The 16,648-nt window shown below is 44.7% G+C and overlaps 3 protein-coding genes across 3 annotated transcripts; 1 reads left to right on the forward strand and 2 right to left on the reverse strand.

Moving 5' to 3' along the window:
* Nucleotides 1–7,664: 7,664 nt before the first annotated feature.
* LOC135623923 (cellulose synthase-like protein H1) lies at nt 7,665–12,211 on the forward strand. Its single transcript, XM_065127387.1, has 9 exons — nt 7,665–7,970; nt 8,043–8,367; nt 8,434–8,559; nt 8,639–8,755; nt 8,841–9,053; nt 9,161–9,278; nt 10,812–10,993; nt 11,103–11,453; nt 11,529–12,211. The coding sequence occupies exons 1-9, from the start codon at nt 7,729–7,731 to the stop codon at nt 12,075–12,077; spliced, it is 2,223 nt and encodes a 740-aa protein (XP_064983459.1). The 5' UTR covers nt 7,665–7,728; the 3' UTR covers nt 12,078–12,211.
* Nucleotides 12,212–12,685: 474 nt separating this feature from the next.
* On the reverse strand, nt 12,686–14,188 carry LOC135624001 (transcription factor bHLH95-like). The gene is made up of 3 exons (XM_065127469.1): nt 13,823–14,188; nt 13,006–13,449; nt 12,686–12,784 (listed from the first exon to the last, which is right to left on the reverse strand). The coding sequence occupies exons 1-3, from the start codon at nt 14,186–14,188 to the stop codon at nt 12,686–12,688; spliced, it is 909 nt and encodes a 302-aa protein (XP_064983541.1).
* A 1,454-nt stretch (nt 14,189–15,642) lies between these two features.
* LOC135624002 (ethylene-responsive transcription factor ERF110-like) lies at nt 15,643–16,395 on the reverse strand. The gene has a single exon (XM_065127470.1). It carries the CDS (start codon nt 16,393–16,395, stop codon nt 15,643–15,645), a length of 753 nt encoding a protein of 250 aa, XP_064983542.1.
* Between the last annotated feature and the right edge of the window lie 253 nt (nt 16,396–16,648).

Here is a 16,648-nt window from a genome sequence, read left to right on the forward strand (position 1 = left end):
AATGAGCATCCTTATGGCTTCCAATCGAGCCACAGGTGCGAAGGTTTCTTCGTAATCGATACCTTCTTCTTGGTTGAAACTTTTGGCCACTAGTCTAGCCTTGTTTCTAACCACAATACCATTTTCATCTTGCTTGTTTCTAAAGACCCATTTAGTACCAATAACTAAATGGTCATTCGGCCTAGGAACAAGCGTCCACACCTCATTTCTCTCAAATTGATTCAATTCATCTTGCATTGCGATAATCCATGAATCATCTTTCATGGCTTCGTCAACACATTTGGGTTCAATTTGCAAGAGAAAGGTGGCGTTGCCACAAAAATTCTTAAAAGAGGATCGTGTTTGAACCCCCTTTGATGTGTCTCCTAAGATTAGCTCCTTAGGATGAGCATCTACATACTTCCAATCCTTGGGTAAGGAAGTGGATGCATCCAAGTTGCTAGTTGGAGACGGGGTTTCGTTTAAATTCAAAGAATCAAAGTTAACATCATCATCATGATCATTCTTCTTAATTTCGGAAATCTCATTGAAAACAACATGGATGGATTCTTCAATAATTAATGTTCTTTTATTGAAAATACGAAAAGCTTTAGAAACCGAAGAATAACCAAGAAAGATTCCTTCATCAGATTTAGCATCGAATTTTCCTAAGTTATCCTTTTCATTCAAGATAAAACACTTACACCCAAAGACTTTAAAATATGAGACATTGGGTTTTTTGTTATTCCATAACTCATAAGGAGTTTTGGAGAGTAAGGGTCTTACTAGAACTCTATTCAAAATATAGCAAGCAGTGTTTACAGCTTCGGCCCAAAAATATTTGGGTAGGCCATGTTCATTCAACATGGTTCTTGCCATTTCTTGTAAATTTCGATTTTTTCTTTCTACTACCCCATTTTGTTGAGGATTTCTTGGAGTAGAGAAATTATGGTTGTATCCATTGAGTTCACAGAATTCTTTGAAATCATGGTTTTGAAATTCTCCACCATGATCACTTCTAATTGACGAAATCATAGATTCCTTCTCATTTTGAACAAGTTTACAAAACTTGGTAAAATATCTAAAGCATTCATTTTTCTGTTTTAAGAAGTAGGTCCATGTATATCTGTTGTAGTCATCAACAATGACAAAGGCGTATTTGCTACCTCCTAGACTCGATGTAGAGATTGGTCCGAACAAGTCCATATGGATCAATTGTAAGGGCCTAGAGGTGCTTATTTGATTCTTAACTTTGAAACTACCCTTAATTTGTTTACCTAATTGGCAAGCATCACATACATTGTCTTTGATGAACTTGATATGAGGAATTCCTCTTACAAGTTCTCTAGATGATACTTGAGTGATTAGTTTCATGCTAGCATGACCTAATCTTCTATGCCATAGCCAAGCATCCTCATTCATAACCGCAAAACATATTTCATCACATAAGTCATTGATGTCAATAGTGTATACGTTGTTTTGTTTTAATGCAATCATAGACATATTTTTATGTGGTTTTTCAATGATGCAAGCATTAGATTCGAATTTGACAGTATATCCTTTATCACATAATTGACTAATACTCAAGAGGTTATGTTTTAAACCATCAACTAACAGAACATCTTCAACAAAAAGGTTGGATTTGTTACCTATGGTTCCTTTGCCAATGATTTTACCCTTGTTGTTGTCTCCGAAGGTGACATAGCCTTCGTCTATGCTAGTGAGCTTAGAGAAATGAGATGGATCTCCGGTCATATGCCTTGAGCATCCACTATCAAGATACCATCTCTTGCTCCTAGCTTGCGATGGTGTGGGTTTCTACAAGAAAGGATGATTTTTAGGTACCCATTTGCTTTTGGGTGCCTCACAAATAGATCTACATTGTTTATCATGTTGCATGGAGTTTATTATGGTTCCTTTAGGAACCCAAATCAATTTGTTTAGACTTATTTTCTTGAATGGACAACAATGTGTCTTGTGTCCGAATTTACAACAGAAGTTACATTTGTCTTGATGTCGAATATGTAAGATGGGGCCTTTTATGAAGGTGGTTGGATTTTGGTGAGGACTTCTCACGAATCCAATACCACTTCTTTTGGGAACGTGACCCTTGTTTGTAAGGATCATGTTCAATGACTTGCTACCAACCTCGAATTTCTTCAAGGTGTCCTTAAGTAGCAAGTTTTCTTTTTTGAGAGTTTCTAGATCATGGCATTTTATGCATGGGCTTAAACTATCATGATGTTCAGCATTTAACTTATCGAAATTACAAATAAGACTATCATGCTCCTTTTTTAGCAGTTTGTATTTACTACTGATAATCTTACACTCATCAAACAATTCATGGAAAGCATTTAATAATTCATCGAATGATAAATCTGCATCTATTGAATTTGTTACCTCATCTTCGATGGCCATTAAGGCGTAATGAGCAACTTGCTCGGTGTTGGACTCCTCTTCTTCGGATGCGCTTGAGTCATCCCAAGTTGCTTGAAGCGCCTTTTTCTTTGACGTTCTCCTTTTGACTTGGGGACAATCACTCTTGTAATGTCCCGGTTTTTTGCATTCATAGCAGATTACTTGGTCCTTCTTGGGTTCAAGTTTATTCTTAAACTTGTTTCTTTTAAAGAACTTTTTAAACTTTCTTGTTAGAAGTGCCAAGTCATCATCACAGTCCTCATCACTTGAGTTTTCTCTCAAGTGGCATTCAGAAGTTTTGAGTGCCATATCCTTCCTATTCTTTGGAAGGATGTCTTCTTGCTCTTCATGAGCTTTACAAGTCATTTCGTAGGTCATTAATGACCCGATTAGTTCTTCAAGAGAGAAGTTGCGCGGATCTTTTGCCTCTTGAATAGCAGTGACTTTAGGATCCCAACTCTTAGGAAGGGATCTTAGTATCTTATTTACGAGTTCAAAATCCGAAAAACTTCTTCCGAGTCCTTTTAGACCGTTGACGACATCCGTGAAACGGGTAAACATGTCGTCAATGGTTTCACTCGGTTTCATTCGGAAAAGTTCAAAAGAATGCAACAACAGATTGATTTTTGACTCTTTCACTCTACTTGTGCCCTCGTGGGTCACTTCGAGTGTGTGCCAAATATCAAATGCAGTTTCGCAAGTTGAAACACGATTAAACTCGTTTTTATCAAGTGCGCAAAATAAGGCATTCATAGCCTTTGCATTAAGAGCGAAAGCCTTCTTCTCCAATTCATTCCAATCGATCATTGGAAGAGAAGATTTTGAAAATCCGTTTTCAACAAGGTTCCACAGTTCAAAATCCATAGAAATAAGAAAGATCCTCATACGGGTCTTCCAGTAGGTGTAGTCCGTCCCACTGAACATGGGTGGACGTGTAATAGAATGCCCCTCTTGGTTTCCGACGTATGCCATCTCTCTTGGGTTTTAATCCGTTAGAGAGTCAACCTTGCTTTGATACCAATTGTTAGGATCGAGAGCACTAAGAGGGGGGGGTGAATTAGTGCAGCGGAAATCTTTCAGCGATTTAAAAAAAAAAACGAAAGCTGCGTTCGTCCGATAAAAACGATTTCGATGTAAAGGCCGATTCTAAGATTACTTAAGATTAAGCGCAGTTAACGTCCAAGCACAGTTTACGTCTAAACACAATTTGCGTCTAAATACAGTTTGCGTCTAAACGCAGTTTTGCGTCTAAACGCAGTTTTGCGTCTAAACTCAGTTTACGTCTAAACGCAGTTTTACGTCTAAACGCAGTTTGCGTCTAAACGCAGTTTTACGTCTAAACGTAGTTTTACGTTTAAAAGAAGTTTACGTCTAAAACACAGTTTTATGTTTAAACACAGTTTGCGCAGTTTACGTTTAAATGCAGTTTTACGTCTAAACGCAGTTTTTTGTCTAAACGTAGTTTGCGTCTAAAACAGTTTTAAAGGGATCTAAACTCAGAGACTAGTTCGTAAAAGCGCAGAAAACAGTTTTGCAGAATCAAAACGCAAACGTAAGCTGATCGTACGAAAAACACAGATTTACGTCTGAATGCAAATTCGAAAAGGTCAGCACTTAGAACTTGTTCGTAAAGGCGCAGAGAGCAGTAGTTATGTAGGAGGTTTGCAGTAATGATAAGGTACTCGAAATAAACGCAAACCAGAGATTTAGAGTGGTTCGGTCAGTCTTGACCTACTCCACTTGGCTTCCTCCTCCGACGAGGTCACCGACGTCAACTAGCTGCCTTCCTTCAATGGGCGAAGGCCAACTGCCCTTTTACAGTTTCACTCCTTTTGACGGGCTCAGGAGACAACCCTTACAGATCCTTTCTCTCCTCTCTTTACAACTCAAGACTTGAAGAACAGAAAGAGGAGAACTTTTGGACTTTACACAAATTTGAGCTCTTAGAATCACAGAAAAGATCAAGAATTCGTTGTGGATCTTTTTCTTTTTGTGCTGAATGGGTGGGGTATTTATAGGCCCCAACCCAGTTCAATTTTGGAGCTCAAAACGATCAAATCCCGGAATTCCGGGATCAGGCGGTTGCACCTCTTGACTGGAGAGGTGGCACCGCCTGGCAGAGCTCGAAGACTGAGCTCAGGCGATTGCACCTCTCTGCCAGAGCTCGAAGACTGAGCTCGATGGTTGCACCGCCTGGCAGAGCTCGAAGACTGAGCTCGGTGGTTGCATCGCCTGGCAGAGCTCGAAGTTTGAGCTCGGTGGTTGCATCACCTGGCAGAGCTCGAAACTGAGCTCAGGCTGATGCACCTCTCTGCTAGAGCTCGAAGACTGAGCTCGGTGGTTGCACCGCCTGGCAGAGCTCGAAGACTGAGCTCGGTGGTTGCACCGCCTGGCAGAGCTCGAAGTCTGAGCTCGGTGGTTACTCCGCCTGGCAGAGCTCGAAACTTGAGCTCTGGCGGTGCTACCTCTTGATAGAGGAGGTTGCACCGCCCAGTCTCGCTTGGAGACTGAGCCCTGGGCGGTTGCACCTCTTGGCTGGGGCGGTTGCACCGCCCAGTCTCGCTGGGAGACTTAGCCTAGGCGGTGCTACCTCCCTGCCTGGGCGGTTGCACCTCCCACAGCAACTTGGGTCCGAATGGGTTGAACCATTTGACCCAATTTGAGTTCTTCAGGGGCCCAATTGCCCCAGGATTAAGCTAATGGGATCACCTCCCATTTCTAACTTAATCAACGTGCTAACTACGATTAAATCTAAGACAATTTCTACAGCTTTGCTTCGGAACGTCAATCGCTTCTTCCGGCGAGTTTCCGACGAACTTCCGTCGATCATCCGATGAACCCTCGGTGATGCTTCTGCGGACTTCCGGCAAACTCCTGGATTTTGCGACGATCCACTTGGCGAGTTCCGACGAGCTTCGCTTGGCAAGCTTCCGGACTTCTCGGATCTGTTCTTGCAGAACCTCCGACGACCGTCCGAACTTCCGTCGAACTCTTGAACTCCCATCGTGATCATGATCTTGACTCCGGCGCAACTCCTGCTGCTTGTCTAACTTTTATCGTAGTTAATCCTGCACACTTATCTCAACACATAGATTAGACAACAAATGACAATTGACTTCATCATCAAAATCCGAGATTCAACAATATGGGGTATATCTAAAAAAAATGAATTAAGAGATTAATAAAGGATAGAAATTTAAAAAATCTAGACTTTGTTAATTTTGATGTGCATAAATTATATTAAAGAAAAACAAACCAAACATATCAAGAAAAACACTATAAGAAGTAAAGAATTCCTTTATATATATATATATATATATATATATATATATATATATATATATATATATATATATATATATATATATTGATATTTGCATACCACTCCATATTTCATGTTTTAGTAAAGAAAGATATTTCATCATCTTCTTTGATGAGTTTTTTTAGATATAAATAAAAAGTCTGAACCTGCTAACATAGTTGAGGTATACATATTAAGTCGAGAGATAATTAGATAAAAAAAATATTAAAATCATGGGATCATATAAAGTGGAGAATTCTATAGTAAATATAATGAATTAAGTGAGAATCTTGGCCCATTTGCTAAATTCTTAGAAGAATGAGGTATTTGTACACAATATTTATCATTGGAAGTGTCACAATATAATAGTGTTATTAAAAGGCACATCATACCCTTATGAATATAATTAGAAGTATGATAAGTTTTTTATTTATACCTACTCTATATGAAGTGAGGCTATGAAACTTTTTCTGAAAGTTTAGAATCTAATCAAGAAAATTATTTTAAAAATAAAATTTTGTTTTATTATTATAATTTTGAATGTTTGTCTTGTATCTCTTTTGGTTTATGAGTTAAGTGGAAGAATATTAATTATATACAATTCGTAATCTAATTAATAAGGTATATTAAAGATTATGATTAGATTTTAATAAAAACATGAATATCGATATTTATATACATCCAAATCTTAAATATTGATCTTGATCAAAGATAATATCTAAAATTTCTTTTCTAGACCCTCCCTCCTCTCATCTATATATATATAGGCATGATCTATTGTGAGGGCTCCCTCATTGTAGGGATACGAGACTAGCAGCATTGCGGTATACGATTCTAGTATATTGAATAAATGTACATATTTTTTAAATCTAAAATATATTAGACATTAATATTTTCTCTTTATAGATTTATTTTGTAACAAAAGACACATGTAAAGGCTAGTATTAGAAGCGTAATCGGCACTCAAGCTAGTTCGGAACTTTGCCAGAATGTGGAAGACAAAGTTTCGAGACTCAATAATCTTGAAATAAGAAATCTTTTCCAATGAAGATTTAACTGCGGCCCTGACGGACCCAAACTATTACGCATATAAAAATTGTTCATATGTTGACAGATTCAATCCCTGCCATCAAAGTTTTCTTCCCGAACATCACGCTAAATCTCTCTCCACCCCATTCGGGAAGACGTCTGATCGAAGAAGATGACTCGCCATCACACGTTGGTTCATGGCGGAAGAAGAGGACTGGGAATGTGCGTCTAATCTCATTTTAGCTCAATCATTAAAGGCGACGGAGGCAATGACGTCCCCCCCCTTGCCCAACCCCAATAATTCATTCTACGAGCTATGGTAACTACGTGCAGAAAGCAACAAATCTCCTAATCAGTCATAAGTATGGCCTTTGTCACGTCACTTCATGCAGAATGACAATAAACTGTGATCTAAATTATTGCACATCCATGTTAATCCAGCCTTTCAGATAGATCAATTTTGTTGAGAAAGTTGGGAAGATTTAGCAACTAAGACCAACAAGAACTTTATATCAATTTTATCGTCCACATCTGAAGGCCTGGTAAGGTGAGAGGCTTCATTTTCTTGAGCTTTAATTATTCTTTTATTATCAAATTGATATAGTATTTAAAAATGTAAGGATTTATAGGAACATTTACAAGATTTTTTTAAATGCACACTCTCTATATCCTTACTTCATGAACTATGATCCTATTTATAGGATCTAGTGACAATCACCCTATAACTATTAGATTGAGGTAGTTATTGAAACCCCCTATAACTATTGAGGTAATTATTGAAACCACCTTATAACTACTAGATCATGATTGAGGTGGTTATTGAAATCATCCTCTTAATTATTGTCACCGGTGCTCCAAATTCCTCTTTTCTTTTGCTTGTCTCCTTTTCCACCATACAAGAACAAATTTTGTGTTCCTCCTATTTTATCTTTTATCTATACAAGGAGAATAAGAGAGACACCTCTGGAGTTTGTAGCTTCTCTGCAAGCCTCTCCGCTACAATGCTCCCTCTCCAAGAAAGAGTTCCCCTCAAGAACTCTCTACAAAAACTCTCGGATGTGCTTGTTCTCTCTCTCCTCCTCGCCCTCCTCGCTTACCGTCTCATCTCACTCCATCGCCATGCCCATATTTGGCTCATAGCCTTCACCTGCGAGTCGTGGTTCACCTTCGTCTGGCTCCTCTACATGAACGCTACATGGATCCGTGTGACCTACAAAACCTTTCCCCAACACTTGTCAGAGATGTACGATTCAACGTTTGACGACGCTTTCGATCGTAGCTGTTGTTTACCTTTCGTTTCCTGTTGTTTGCACAGTTACCACGATCTCCCAGCCGTGGACGTGTTCGTCACCACCGCAGACCCGACGCTCGAGCCTCCTATCATCACCGCCAACACCGTGCTCTCCTTGCTGGCCGTGGAGTACCCCTTTCACAAGCTGTCATGCTACGTCTCCGACGACGCAGCGTCGCCCATCACCTTCTACTCTCTCGTCGAGTCCGCCAAGTTCGCGAAGCTTTGGGTTCCCTTCTGCAAGAAACATAACGTGAGAGTGAGAGCACCTTTTGTGTACTTCTCCACTGAACCACAACCCTCACACAGTCCCTCCTCGGACTACATGAGAGAATGGAGACGTATCAAGGTCGGTCGATTACTTTAAGTTCGATGAAATGCTACAAAATATTCGAGTTAACGTCCTGATTTGTAGGATGAGTACGAGGAACTGATTCGAAGAATTGAGACCGCAAACGAAGGCCAAATCCTACCTCGCGTGGCTGATGGGTCCAAAGACTTCCTGAAGACTGAGCGCAGAGACCACCCAAGCATGGTCGAGGTAATTAGTGTGTTGCCTTAAGAATCATGCCAACCAGTGTTGTCTTAAGAGCTACTGCGAGAGTTTCCTATTTGGCAAGGTTATATGGGAGAACAAAGAAGGATCCGAAGATGGCTTTCCACACCTAGTTTATGTGGCTAGAGAGAAGAGGCCAAAGCATTCACATCAGTACAAAGCTGGCGCCATGAATGTTCTGGTAATCTATATCCATTCAAGGAACTCTATTTACTTTGCTTTGCCCTAAATGATACTAATGTTACGTGCCTGCCATGCTTTGACAGACTAGGGTGTCAGGCGTGATGACAAATGCGCCGTTCATGCTCAACGTGGACTGCGACATGTTCGCCAACAACCCGGAGGTCGTACTCCACGGGATGTGCCTCCTCCTCGGAGTCGATGACGAGGTGTTCAGTGGGTTCGTCCAGGCGCCGCAGCAGTTCTATGGAGCTCTCAAGGATGATCCCTTCGGAAACCAGTTGGTGGTGTTGTCGAAGGTCTGCAACCCAAGTTCTCTCTTTCTCTGACCATCAAATGGTTATAAGAATCGTCTTCCCCGTTTCGTTGTCGATGTCGAAGGTGACAGTGTCTTCGTCTGTTTCAGAAAATTCTGCCTGAGTTGCAAGGACTTCAAGGTCCGTTCAATGCCGGTACAGGATGCTTTCATCGAAGAAAAGTCATATATGATTCGCCACCTCGTCATCCAAGCATTAAAAACCGAGGTATCCTAACCATTGATCTCAAGATCAGTTCTTCTTATTGATAAGGGATATTTTGGGCCCAAGCCACGTCGCAATCGATGGCACGTGACACTGTAGCCAAACAAGCAAAAAGAACGCTCCCACGCGACGGCCCCGAGATCGTACCAACCGTACCAAGGCATCGCCCGGTATGTCCCGTTCTGTGCATCCCGAGGAGGCTGCCCCACAAAGGTACCGCCTCACCTCCCATGGATCGGTCGCTACACCCACGTACGACTCACCCTCATACAATGGTATAAAAGCCCCGGGCCGGTATCCGGCCCCAGCAAAGAGAGAGAGAGAGAAAAATGAGATCCAACCCGCTACTGACTTAATCATCAGAGGGACCAAAGTCGGAAGACACCCGACGAAGGTCTTTTTTTTGCAAGAAAGCTGTCGTCCACCGGCTAGAAGGCGCTATTCAAACTCCCACTACCGACACACGAAGCAGTGGTCGATCGATCTCGAAAGCCAGCTCAACAAACTAGAGACTCCCGACATTGCCCGTGGACCAGGCCATGCTGACTCATCAGCCACGGCTCATCAATCCATCAACATTTTTGGTGCTAGGAGGGCCATGTCGTGGGAGCATCTCACAAGAGTCCTCCCCAAAGGAGAACCATCAATCGGTCACCCCGGAGATCGATCCCTCCCATCTCTCGGAGATGGGGGAATCCCAACTTCAACGCTAGATCAATACTAGCGCTTGTTCAACGACCTGGGGTTGTTGCCCCCCGGGCTTACCACAGGACCCTTGACAGTGTCACCTGAGGCGTTCCTCAACCTGACCAAGCAAGTACAAGCAATGGCGGGGATGATGCAAACTCTCGTCCCACTCATCCCCCATATTATACAACTGCGCGGAGGGCGGAGAAGTGATAAGGGATATTTTGGGCCTAAGCCACGTCGCAATCAATGGCACATGGTGCTGTAGCCAAACAAGCAAAAGGAACAATCCCACACGATAGGCCCGAGACCGTACCAAGGCGTCGCCTGGTATGTCCCATCCCGAAAAGCTCGGGACAACGCCGCATGGCGTCGTTCCATGCGTCTCGGGACAACGGCCCCACAAAAGTACCGCCTCACCTCCCGAGGATCGGCCACTACGCCCGCGTACGACCAACCCTCATACAATGGTATAAAAGTCCCGGGCCGATATCCGACCCCGGCGGAGAGAGAGAGAAAAAAAGGAAATCCAACTCGCTACTGACTTAATCATCAGAGGGACCAAAGTCGGAAGACTCTCGATGAAGATCTTTTTTTTTTTTTTTTGGCGGGAAAGCTGTAGTCCACCGGCTAGAAGGAGCTGATCAAACTCCCGCTACCGACGCACGAAGCGGTGGTCGATCGATCTCGAAAGCCAGCTCAATAGACAAAAAAACTCTCATTGCTCGTGGACCGGGCCGTGCTGACTCATCAGCCACGGCTCATCAATCGATCAACACTTATTGTTCCTTTTGTCCTTCTGATTTCGTTAGCTTTTTGTTCCAGCAATAAAAACCTATGATTGGGCAGGTAATTTATCTTGTGAAGAGCTTGAAATGATCTACGGCGACTCCTTGGAATTTGTGGAGTCGGCTTTCCAGATTACCTCGGGTTGCGGTAAGGGATTGCCCGGCAAACTTTCGAGTCGCGTCGAAGCGGCGAAGAAGGTTGCAGATTGTGCTTACGAGTTCAACACGTCCTGGGGCAGAGAGGTAATTAACTTGATGCATTCTTCCCGCAGATGACTCGAGAAATCATTGAATATGGAGACAGAGATGAGCAGTTTCGTATGGCTAAGACTTTTGGTCTGATGTCTCGCAGATTGGTTGGGTCTATGGTTCGATCACAGCGGATATCCTCACTGGGCTGAGGATCCATTCCATGGGCTGGAGGTCGATATCTATGACGCCGGAGCCACCTGCATTCCTCGGCTGTGCCCCGACGGGAGGCCCGGCGTGCTTGACACAGTTCAAGAGGTGGGCGACCGGCCTCCTCGAGATCCTACTCAGCAGGAGAAGCCCAATCCTCGCGGTCATGGAAGAAAAGCTCATGTTGCGGCAGTGCTTGGCCTATCTGCTCATCCTTGTCTTGCCTCTGCGTTCCGTCTTCGAACTCTGTTACGCTCTGCTCCCTGCTTACTGCCACCTTGCTGACTCTGCTTTCTTGCCCAAGGTAATCAGGTCAGCTTCTGTAGGCTCGACGTAGCTTCAAGCACGTATGGCATGAATTGCGGTGACGTTCTTGCAGGCATCAGAGCTCGGTTTTCTCGTACCCATGGCCCTCTTCCTCATCTACAACGTGTACACGCTGACAGAATACTTCCAATATGGCCTGTCGATCCGAGCATGGTGGAACAACCAGCGGATGCAGAGGATCTACGCCCAGACTTCATGGTTGCTCGGCTTCTTCAGCGCGCTCCTCAAAATCATGGGCTTCTCAGAGACCATCTTCGAGGTCACCCGAAAGGACCAGCCAAAGCCCACCGACGTCACCGGCGCCGACGACCCCGGACGGTTCACCTTCGACTCCTCGCCGGTGTTCGTGTCCGGTACGGCCGTCATGCTCATCAACCTGACCGCGCTCGTCGTCGGCTCGATGCGAGTTCTCTGGCAGGCCGAGACCGGAGAACTCGGGCCGGGGATCGGGGAGTTCGTTTGCAGCGCGTGGGTTCTGCTCAGCTTCTGGCCCTTCGTGAGGGGGCTTGTGGGGAGGGGGAGCTACGGCATTCCTTGGTCTGTCATCTGCAAGGCTGCGGTGCCGGTTTGCTTCTTCTGGCAGATGTGTAGAAATGCATGATGCATTGCTACTTCCAAGTCAATGGTGGTTTGAATTGCTCGCCAAAATAACATCTCATGCATGAAATATTGCTGTCTTTATTTATGTATAGACTTGATTTTTGTATCATGGATATACAGTGATGTTTGATGTCACCACCCTTGTCCTAATAGCTTTAGTTCCGTTTGAGAAGCTACAAATCATTTAGATTAGCAGTTTCTCTCCATATTCATGTTTGTCCAAGGTTTAATGCTCTTTTTCTTGCCTCTTGTGCATCTCCAAAGTAACTATTGGAGAGAATGTTCTATACGGAAGCTAATGAATCAAACCAATGAAGAATTGGACAGAATCACAAAATGAATTACGTATAAAATAAAACAGCTATCGGATGCAACTGTACAAAAAATCTCTATCTTTGAAGGACCAATCAGATATCAAAAAAGAATTATTTATATTATTAAGAACATATGACCAGATAGTAATTTGTTCTTCACAAGATCCATTTCCTGCAACAACAACATCACACGAGCACTGTGACCACTCAAACAAAAGCTATACTGCAAATGCTTCCCTTGCATTGAAGTGAAGACCATGTTCTAGGGAATAAACTTGGTGAAGATGCTTTGGTCCTAGCATGAAGAAAGCCAAAGTATCATCTCACCAACAGCCAACTTGTAGATCTCTTCAATCATCAATGTCTCAGGGAACTGATCAGAAGCACCAGTAGCCTGTTAAAACAGTAGAAATAGAATGCCACTTCAAGTTCAAATATATTTAGAATATCCCTGAATCTAGTTAATTGTTAATTATTTATAATGGTTATATTAGTTGAAAAAGACATTGTCGACTCATAGATATTCTATGTTTGGATTGAAAATGCACCATATTTATCATTTTTTTTGGGCAAAAGAGGAGAGAGAAGACACTGTATACTGCTTGTCATACTTACACGGGCATGGATCATGAACATGCTTCTGAAGCAGTCGGAGGATATAGTGGCAGAAACCACCTCCAGCTTGTGCTTCTCCATCACACAGAGGATGGTGGAGAAGAGCCCCGGTTTCCTGGAAGTGCAGATGCTGATGTGTGCGTCCTCTCCGGTCACGCTCAGCACCACATTGGGCGAAGACCAGGTCTGGAAGGATTGAGGGAACCGGGTGACCGACACAGCCGTCGGAGAGTTCATCGCCGCCGGCCAGAACTTGCCATGATCAGCCAAGAACGCTTCCCTGTTGGTGTCTGACCCTTGCGATTGCAGCGCCGCTGCCGAAGAAGGCTCGTCGTAGACGACGCCTCCCGTTCGTTCTTGTTTCTTCTTCTGGAGCTTCTGAAGGTTTTGCTGGAGGGTCTTGATGTAGTTCACTGCTTCGTCGACGATCGTTGATTTGTCGGCCTACCCACAAACAAATCAAAGGGGATCAACTTGGAGAAGCTATACGTTTGACGTGCATGTAAGGTTATTGGCACTGCTCTGCATTTATTGCAGAACCTCAAGCAAACGCGTCAATTCTCTATCTTTCTCATTCGCTCGCTCACTCATTGTTCGCATCAGTACACCGATGCAGCCTACACTTCTCTGTCAGAGACTGCGGCTCGCTATGAAACGTATACCAACCGATCTCCACTTCTCTTCTTGCTATGACTACTAACAAGAACAGAGATGCTAACCAGACAAAAATGCAAAACCATCACTTCTTGGAATCACTGGAAACAAACAACTCATACAATCAGATCCAAAAGAAGCATAACAAAAGCTTAGTAGGTACCTTTGGTGGTAACTGCGGAAGAAGGGCATGAAGACTAGAGAACATGTTCCTCATCTTCTTCCTCCTTTCTCTCTCAGTCCAGATATGCATCTCGTGGTCCGATTCCCCGACACCGCCTTTCCCCTCGGAGGAGCCCTTCGATGCCCCATTGTGAGCCCGCTTCTCACCCATCAATGGCACAGGACCGGGGGGACTGTTCGAGCACGAACGATCCGGTGCTCGAGTTGCAGCCACCTTTACATTGCACCCGCTGTCGGAATTCTCCGTGTTGGAGAATATCCAGTGTTGGTCATCGCGCCCGAACCCCACTCTATCTGCCCCTCCCCCACCGTCACCTTCTCCTCCTGCCGCTGCTCTTCTAGACATGGAGTGGAATGCAAGAAAGTGAGAGAGTGGGACAGAAGAAGAGGAGGGAGAGGAGAAGGGTGCTTAAAAAGGTGGCGGGATTGGAAGGTTGCAGTGGGTGAGAAGAAAGATAAAGCAGAACCTGCGTTGTTGGGTGGTCGGAAGCGCCCAAAATACAATCATAAGACGGTGCCGTTATTTGGCGTCCGACAAAAAACGGAAACAAACGCGCACTTGAAAGATTTGCCCAAACCCAGTGGGCCCGCTCAACTCTCCTCCCTCATTTGCCATCACCTTCTCCCACGTATTTACCGAACGGACACTTCAATCCCCTTTTCTTTTACGTGGCTGCTACCATACAAAATTACGCATATATCCTTCCATAATGTTCTCCCTTTGATATTTAAGTCTACGAGGAATGATAAATAATTTTATATGTAATTAGCGTTTCATTGGTTAATTTGGGGGGCAAAATGGAGGAATACAATGATAGGAGGGTGGCTAAGAAGTAATTATGGAGGGCTAAGAAGGGTTAATTTGGGGGGCAAAATGGAGGAATACAATGATAGGAGGGTGGCTAAGAAGTAATTATGGAGGGCTAAGAAGGGTTTAGTGAGGGAAGAAAGGGAGTATAACGCGTCACGCTCCCGCGCAAAATGCAACCACACAAGCAATGATTTAGCCGTTATTTCTCTGTGCCCCATCAAACAAATCTGGCACTGCAACCGCCGCTGGTTTTCTCGTACTTGTACCACTTGAATATACGCGTCTCGGGCGTACACGCTCGGGTACCTGCCTATCGTTGGCCCCACTTATGGGTGCCACATGGATGTTGTCACATCTCAAATCAACGTTGCACGTAGGTCGAGCGAATCACTGTTTCCGCCTCATTAAGAAAACCTTGTTGCCTACTGTTTTGGTGACATAACGTAAGTGACGAATCCGGTGTACCATAGACGTTTGTGAAGGATTAATGTACTGAATTGGAATAGAGCCTGATCAATGGTCGGGTTGACTGGTCAACACAGGGCACGGTCCACTTGCTGGGTGGGTCAATATCAGATCAGGTCAGATTAGAGCCTGATCAATGGCTTTTAGATTAGCGTCATCGAGCCCAATGCGGTCGGCCCGTCTCCACCGCTTCCTTTAGGCATCTCAGGTCCAAGTTGTCCTGATGTTGAATGACTTCCCAGAACCGAGCAAAGCATGTGTAGTCCACATCAGAGAACAAGCCAATTCGATCTCCAACTGAGACAAAGTGACTGGAGCTGCAATGACAAGCCAAAGTTTCTTCGTTATGAAACCATTAGCATGGTGCAAGATCTGAAGAGAACAGGATGAATCCTAAGAATTAGAGAGAAGAAAGGGGAGAGGTAGCTCTGAGGTTGGAAAAGGCAACACTATGCTGAGGACGAAGATGGTGTATATTGCTTGGACTCTGTCGAAGTTGACTGTAGAAGATGATGCGACTGTTGCTATGGAGAAAGCGGAGAAAAAGGCGATGGAAGCGACGAAGCTAAAGAGGAAGAAACATAGTAAGAACTTGCACTGTTTGAGGTCATGGAAGATGTGGAATGCGATTCCGCCGCCATGACAGGTGGCAGCGGACCGAGACGAGCGTCCTCGGGAAAGTTAAGCTTGGCTTTGCTGCCCCTGAACCGGAGGGCGGCTTCGTCGAACGCCCGGGCGGCGGCCTCGGGAGTCTCGAAGGTGCCGAGCCAGACGCGGGCCGCTCTGTGTGGGTCTCTTATCTCCGCCACCCACTTGCCCCACGGCCGCTGTCGAACTCCTCTGTACTTTCTTCCCGCTACTTGCTCTCTCAGTCCTGTGGCGGAAGGGTTGGCCTCGTCTGTCGCCGGAGCTGGAATCGCACTAGTTTCTTCTGTTCGGTACTGCTTCAACACCGGGCCTCTCATCGACTCATCCGCCACCCTCTTCTGCCCACCGATGCCACCCTGACCACCCCACGAGACCGAGAAGGACGGAGTAGCGCTTAATGACCTCTCCATCACTTCTGTTGCATCGGCACTCTCTCCTGCAACAACTCGCATCAGAGCCGCCACCGTCACCGACGTCTCCCACGCTCGTCCGTCCTCGGAGCACAACCTCACCGGTGCTACCTCCGAGCCCATCACCACCCTCCTCGTCACCGCGGCTGGCGGCGTAACGAACTCGCCGAGTTCATCGTCCGAGTCCCGTGGAACGTTCGCCAGCTTGAACCGGTTCATGCAGATCCCAAGAAGTTTAGTTCAACCATCTGAAGTCGACGTAGACGAAGGCAAGCGACACGAACAGCTATAAATTCACACAAAGGACATCAGACACTAGCGATTCAAAGTTGTCGTCGTAGTCGTCGCCATGCATTGGGCTGCAAAAGTTCGTGGTATGGATTTGACTCGGTCCGATCTAATCCTTGAACAGGCTTGGCCTTCAATATAACCATGATTAAGAAGTATGGCCTCAATGCACTTGGCCAATTCA

The sequence above is a fragment of the Musa acuminata genome, chromosome BXJ2-9, assembly GCF_036884655.1.
Source record: "Musa acuminata AAA Group cultivar baxijiao chromosome BXJ2-9, Cavendish_Baxijiao_AAA, whole genome shotgun sequence".
Taxonomy (NCBI): Eukaryota; Viridiplantae; Streptophyta; class Magnoliopsida; order Zingiberales; family Musaceae; genus Musa; species Musa acuminata.

Coding starts and splice junctions, on each gene's coding strand:
- LOC135623923 (XM_065127387.1), top strand. CDS start 7,729: ATGCTCCCTCTCCAAGAAAGAGTTCCCCTCAAGAACTCTCTACAAAAA. Junction 7,971..8,042: donor CCCCAACACTTGTCAGAGAT/GTACGATTCAAC, acceptor TTGTTTGCACAG/TTACCACGATCTCCCAGCCG. Junction 9,054..9,160: donor AGTTGGTGGTGTTGTCGAAG/GTCTGCAACCCA, acceptor CGTCTGTTTCAG/AAAATTCTGCCTGAGTTGCA.
- LOC135624001 (XM_065127469.1), bottom strand. CDS start 14,188: ATGTCTAGAAGAGCAGCGGCAGGAGGAGAAGGTGACGGTGGGGGAGGG. Junction 13,450..13,822: donor TTCCGCAGTTACCACCAAAG/GTACCTACTAAG, acceptor GTTTGTGGGTAG/GCCGACAAATCAACGATCGT. Junction 12,785..13,005: donor TGTTCATGATCCATGCCCGT/GTAAGTATGACA, acceptor CTGTTTTAACAG/GCTACTGGTGCTTCTGATCA.
- LOC135624002 (XM_065127470.1), bottom strand. CDS start 16,395: ATGAACCGGTTCAAGCTGGCGAACGTTCCACGGGACTCGGACGATGAA.